Source organism: Telmatherina bonti, assembly GCF_933228915.1.
Source record: "Telmatherina bonti genome assembly, chromosome: 11".
Classification (NCBI taxonomy): domain Eukaryota; kingdom Metazoa; phylum Chordata; class Actinopteri; order Atheriniformes; family Telmatherinidae; genus Telmatherina; species Telmatherina bonti.
In genome coordinates this window covers 16,306,637-16,313,388 of record NC_136629.1, presented here as the reverse complement: position 1 = coordinate 16,313,388, position 6,752 = coordinate 16,306,637, and the positions used below count along the sequence as shown (strand labels likewise).

General features: G+C 41.0%; 1 protein-coding gene across 1 annotated transcript in view; it reads right to left on the bottom strand.

The window, feature by feature from the left end:
• Positions 1–5,866, bottom strand: part of LOC306762468 (placenta-specific protein 9-like) — a 15,812-nt gene extending 9,946 nt beyond the window's left edge. The window contains exon 1 of the mRNA XM_079248938.1: positions 5,605–5,866. Within this exon, the coding sequence (XP_079105064.1) occupies positions 5,605–5,665 (61 nt within the window). The 5' untranslated portion in view covers positions 5,666–5,866. The remainder of the gene's footprint in view (positions 1–5,604) is intronic.
• Between the last annotated feature and the right edge of the window lie 886 nt (positions 5,867–6,752).

The following is a 6,752-nucleotide window of genomic DNA, read 5'->3' as shown; positions in this document are numbered from 1 at the left end:
ACTTGCACAATGCAAAAATCTCTTCTAGAAATGTACAGCCAAATGTAAACATAATGAAACAATGAATCCTACATAAACAGGTGCAGTGACATTGTTGATCCATGCCTGTATTGTGTGTCCAATCAGATTTCTGAGATGGCCAGGACCCACCCATTGTATTAATACTTAGTTATTGTCTTATTGCATAGCTGTCAAGTGTCCCCTTTTGGCCGAGAAACTACCATATTTTTCCCTGTTTCCCAACGTCGTCCTGTATTTTTATTTTCCCATATTTTCCCCCTAGGTTCATAAAGGGAGAAAATACATCGATACGAGGAGAAAAAAAAAAAACACCCCTGCAGAGAGTAAACTCTGTTATTGTCTGAGTTGAGTTTGGTCTTGGTCTTCCAACAAGGCCTCGGAACACGTAAAAAATTAACAAAAGTGACAGAAGTGGACTTGATTCATGTAAAAATGAGGATTTAGGATGTTGAGAAATTTGGAATAATGCACACAAACAGACTGGGATGGACTGGTAACCTGTTGCAAGGTGTACCCTGCCTCTCGCCCAAAGATTGCTGGGGCTCCAACTTCCAGCAACCCTGAGTTGGACAAAGAGGTAAAGAAAATGAATGAATGAATGAATGAAGGCAGGAAGGAAGAATCAGACCTTTATAATTCAACAAAAAACACCTGCAAAAGTGATTTTTATTTCACTATTTCTGGCAAATTGGTGTCATTTTTAATGTTTCTACCGGAAATCCTAATTTTGCCACATATTGTAATCTTTACCAACAACATTCATTCCTGTTATAACGACAGTAAAATAGTGCGTCAGCCTTGTGAGGTCTAAGATGAAAACCAAGTTTTAAAACCGGTTCTCATTTCAGCCTTCACAAGTCCTCAATGTAAGTTTGTCCCAGCAGGGGCGGTGGGGCCACGTGCATTGTTCCAGTCATTTCCATCTTACACTAATGTTTCCAATTATCTGGCTCTCTTTGAAGCCAGAGTGTTTAGGGAAAAGTTTACATTCATCCACAGTTCTCCAGGCATCCAATCTGTGGCACCTTCTGCCACTGCTGCCACTGATGGCATGTAGCCTGTACTTTTAATGATCTAATGATTTACTGACTGAATGCTGTCAGCGATGAAACAATGTGGACAACTCATGTCTGACGTCAGAGTGATGAGCATTAGTGAAACTACAGCAGTTTTTACTTTGCGGTTGAAGCATGGTGTCAGTGAAACAAGCACGAAGTCAAAAACAATCCCAGATTAAGTGTCAGGTGAGGCACTCTCGCACTACCAAGTGGTTAAATCTGACATTTCATCTTTTTAAACTCAGATTCTTCAGATCACATCAGCTTAAGAGTTACATCATAACGTCATTTTCGATCATATTTGATTTATTAAAACAAAAGTCATGCAACATACATTTTTTTCAAGATTTCCCCCATATGAAATAAAAAGAACTTCAGGCCAGAATACATACATACATATAGATGTATATATATATATATATATATATATATATATATATATATATATATATATATATATATATATATACACTAAAATGATTGGATGAATGAAGATGCCACACAGAAAGTGAGATCTGTTCTCAGCAGCGGCTTTGTGTATCAGCTCTAAACACTCGGTACTCCTTCCTGTAGAGCCCACACAAGGTTGGCTGATGGAAAAAAAAGCAACAGTCATGTTTAAAGAGCACTCTCAGTTCATAAACCATCCCACAGTTTTGTAAACCACAGACACATGGGACTGTGAAGGAGAGAATCGCTCTGATTTGACTCTTTTCATAAACTCATCATGTTGGATGATCACTTGAGCACCATAACTTCAATTTTGAAATAAAAAAAGAGTGACACCTGGATTTATTTCCGATTTGAAGCTTTTCTTTTCCTGGTTTTGCCCTCTCTGGGGTGTTTTCATTCTCTCATCTTTGGCACACAGAATCCCAAACAGGAAGGTTCATGGAAAACTCCATTTTAGGACATAAACTGTAGTCATAAAAAAAAGAAAAATGCCCCTGTAGCCCCTTGTAGCAGCTGCTTTACTGCTTTGTATTTGACCATAGTCGCATCTAATGTTAAAGAAAAAGATCTTAAAATAATTTTCGAGGCACCACAGACTCTTAAAACCTTTTTCTTCCTTAAGCAATCCGGTTGTCATTGGACTCAGCCAATAATTATATCAATATCTCATTGTGAACAATGTGCTGGAGCAGCGAGCTGCCTTCATTTCACTATGAAATCCCTTGGAAACATTTTACAGGCTCCATTATGACGGCCGGAGGGTTGCCAAGTTCAGAACATGCAGGGAGCGAGCCAAGACTGAGAAATGGATGTACGGACTTTCTGAGGGAGTGGATGAAGCAGATGTTTGCCTCTGTGTGCACCCCACAGAGGGGGGTGTGTTGAGTTCGTTCAGGCGTATGACAACTTGACAAACCCTACCTGGGACGATTTGACAGTGACGGATGGGTTATCAGAAGTCTGCAAAAGACATGAACTTTGTGTGCTCCGGATCTAAACACAGAAGAAGGAAGTTTTTTTTAATTTAGCTTCTTTCTACATTTTGTAAAAGCAATCTGTTCAATTCAAAGAGGGGTTGTGTGGGGTGTGTGTGTGTGTGTGTGTGTGTGTGTGGGGGGGGGGGGGGGGGGGGGGGGGGGGGGGGCGGTTGTTAAATCCCTCCAAAACCGCAGCTGCACTCACATCTAAGTGTCAGTGTGCAAACTGCTGTCTGTTCTGCAGGATGGGAAAGTTTCCAGCAGAGAGCGAGTTGCTGAGGCTGGTGACGCATCTCTCACCCAGCGAGTCTGACAGCTGTGTGCGAAATAAACTGCACGTATGTTTCATGTGTCTGAAAGAAAAGATACAAAGAGCCAGGATGTATTTCCACCAGACGTGTTACCAAATAGGGGTGTTAAATTCACAAGTTCCTATGATGCATCGCGACGTAAACATGAACAATTCTGCATTGATACAGCAACAAAAATCAATTCCAAGTAATATAATGCATTGTAAAGATGGTTTCTGATTTTCTGGCAGTGGAAGAATGAAGTTATTGAGCTGAACGAAAAATCTTATTGTTTGCTTCTTTATGATTTTTGTCATGTTTGGGACCTACAGAATGCTTTGTGATGCATCGTGGGATCGAATAGAATCTAATTGTTGGCAAGTTTATTATGATGGAATTGAACTGTGAGACCAAGGAAGATGCAAAGCCATATTATGAAAGAAAGTTAACTTTTGTCCAGCTCACAAATGTTCCGTAATGTTGATAAATCGCATGAGCGCTGACCTGATTCACTACCAGGATGTAATTCAGCTGGTGCAGCTTAGTGCTTCATACAAACGTTGGAAAACACCACGCTGTACAAGCAAGCATTAAATAGCAACACAAGTTTGTGCTGCTTTCATGGCTTCAGCAGACAGTTTGTTTTCAGGACTTATACATCACTGACACCTGGATCTTTCACATCATTTACTTTTTCAACTTTCACCTTCACTGCTTCTAACAGTCACAAAATCAGCCGACAAATAAGTTTAGATTCATCTGGCAAAAAGATGGTTTCAGCTGCAGTCAGCAGTTACAAACCCTTCAGCAGTTCACAGCTGCAGCTCAAAGCTGCTTTCATTTCTCACACGTCAGCAGACACTTCAGCCACTTGATGCTACCGCTGAGTTTTAGTATGAACTGATACTGAAGCTAAGCGTCAACGTGTCGAGGTGGTTAACTCCATCAATTCCTCACTAGAGCTAGTGAGGGATTTTCCAGAAACCCCTCCAAAGCAAAACTACTGGAAGCCATTCCCTGATTGTCTCTCTCACCCCACTTCTCAGCAAAAACACACACATATAGTGCACAACACAGCTAACACAGGTCACAGGATGGGTTAACAATATCCCGGACAAGCCCCCACTAATGTTACGACCTTAGATGGACTTAGTCCAGAGGAGCAAGAGGTGGCAACCTGAATGCAAAGAAACTGAGAAAACATGACGGCTTTATTTAAGACGCACTGATCACTACTGGGTACCAAGAGCAACACGAGTCACTCAAGGTGTGCAAACCAAAAACCAACAAAAATAAATTACAGACCATATCCTACACCAGAAGCAAAATAAAACAACAATAGTTCAACAACACAACTAACACAGGTGGAGCCTCAGTCACTCACAGTGCATGAGTGGCAGGTTGTTGCCAGACCTCTGCTGGTGGTAGAAGTCAGCGCTCTTGGGATTTCTTGACATGAGGGAACATTTGTGAGCTGGAAAAAAAATTAACTTTGTTTCATAATAGAGTCGTGCATCTTTCCTGTTCTCATAGTTCAATTCAATCGTAATTAACTTATCTACAATTTGATTCTATTCAATTCCACGATGCAGGCAGGTGGGAGTGTGGGCAACCAATCACCAGCATTTCACTCTGACAGCAGCGCCAAGTGTAGCCAATCCCCAAGGTACTTCCGCACGGTCCTCATTGCCATGGAGATGGCGTTGACAAGATGACAGTGTGGGCCGTAACAACAGCAAGAACATCAAGAGTCAAGTTTTCTCCAGTGATTAATGATTTCATTAACATTGATCATGATAAATCCATCGCAGGCTTCTGAATCGAATCAAATCAAAATCTTGTTGTGATCTTCAGTCTGCAAACATCCGTTGGACTGATATATCCTTTTGTGACAAACTAAACCCAAAAGTTTTGCCTACAGTCCAAAAAAAAACAAAACATTAATACAGGTTAGTGGAGGATTTTTAAACTTTGTCATTCATCCGGGCTGGAACCATCTTCAGTCTTTATGCCACTCTGGATGGGATGAAACTGGGATGGAAAGTGGAACCAGCTGACATCTCATCTGTTTAACTCTGTCATGTGCTTAATCCTCAACAAAACACTCACTTAAATCCCCCTCACTGTTACAAACTCTGTTTTCTGTCTTCTACTTTGTGCTCTTTCATATTTTTCAAACCATTGCAACTCAGTTTTTCAAACATAAATCACATATTTATCCTCTCGAAGTGAAGAAAAAGACTTTTATCAATGCACTGCTGTGTGAGTTAACGTGTGCTCGCGCTGTGCCTCCTTCAGTCGGCCATTCTTACAGCATGAAGTCAGTGTAATTCACACTTGAGGCCGTCACTCACAGGTTTGCCTCTGGAGGATTGGCCAACATTTTGGGGGAATTTCCACTAGATTATAGCAACACTGGTGAACACGACTGGAGACTCTGAACAAAACCACTGACGTGGATGTCAGAAACTCTGCTGACAGTGTGTTAGGATAAATGTTGCCTGAGCTGATGTTAAATTAGTTGCAGATGTGCTGGCAAAGCTATGAACACACACACACACACACACATGGCGTACATGCAGTCGTCATCTATACACACTTATATACATCAGTAAAATACCTTAGGAGTGTTATATTATGCCACAAACACCAAGTGTATGTAGTAGATATGATTTAACATGAGAAGATGTATCTGTGCTGCTCTGATCTGTGAGTCCTCCTCTAAAAACACTCAGATCAGCTGGCTTCCTTTCCAACTGTGTTTCCTCCGCTGTCTGACCTGTAGTTCACAACTCCGTCCCTTACCTGCTGCTGCGTATCCAATCAGGAAGAGGAGTCCAATCACAGGCCAGGAGGGATGGATCATGATGAGGAGGGAAACCTGGCGTGCAGCTGGATAGAAGAAATGTGGGGAGACGAAACAGGAAAAGAGCTCTTGGGTCCTCTTTTTAATTGACACCAAACTTGGGGCAAAAAAGGAAAAGAAACAGAGTTTTTAGCTTTCTTCTCATCCAAAACGCTTTTCCTGTGTGTGTTTCTCAGTAATCGTTCCCTTCTTGACTTGGTTGCACCCAGTTTCCTAATGAAAACATTAAATGTGGGACAAAAAGCTCTGTATCTGAGAAGGGGCGGGAGTGATGTACGAGGGAGGGGACTCATTTCTCAATTCAGTTCAGCTTTAGTTCAGCTGCACACTGGATGCCTTGTGAAGAAAAAAAACTTCTGATGTTTGTTTTTGTTACTGGCGTTTAAAATCCAGAGAAATTAATTTTACTAATGCATGCACAGTCACCACAGAGACCCACAGTATCTTGCCTCCTTGTTGTTATTTTTTAATCCGAAGTAGACTTTTATACCACTAACACTTATTTCTATTCTAAACAGTTTTCATGTTGTGCAAAATGGTTATGAAAACCGAATATGATGATTTGCAAAGCTGATATTTTATTCCCAATAAAACAAAAACATATTATCAGACAGAACTGAGACATTTTACAATTTCATTGAAAATATGAACAAATTTGGAATCTGTTGGCAGCAACGGTTGTGTAAAACGTTGGAAGAGGAGCAACAGAGGGCTGGACATGTAACTGGAACAAATGAAAAACAACTGGAGGAGCATTTGACAACTAAAGCTTAACTGGGAACAGTAACATGACTAGGTGTGAGAGAAGCATTTCAGACAGGCAGAGTCTCTTAGATGGAAAGATGGACAAATATTCACCAGTCTGAGAAAAACAGACAATAAATTGTTGAATGATTTCAGAAAAACTTGTTTTTCAGTGTAAAATTGGCAACGTTTTGAAGATCCCACCATCTACAGCAGGGATCCTCCATCCTGGTCCTCGAGGACCAGTGTCCAACTGCAACACACATGATTCAAATCGATGTGCATTTAGCAGACATTTAGAGCTTGTCTGGGTCTGAGTCAGGAGTCTTCCAGCTGGGATACT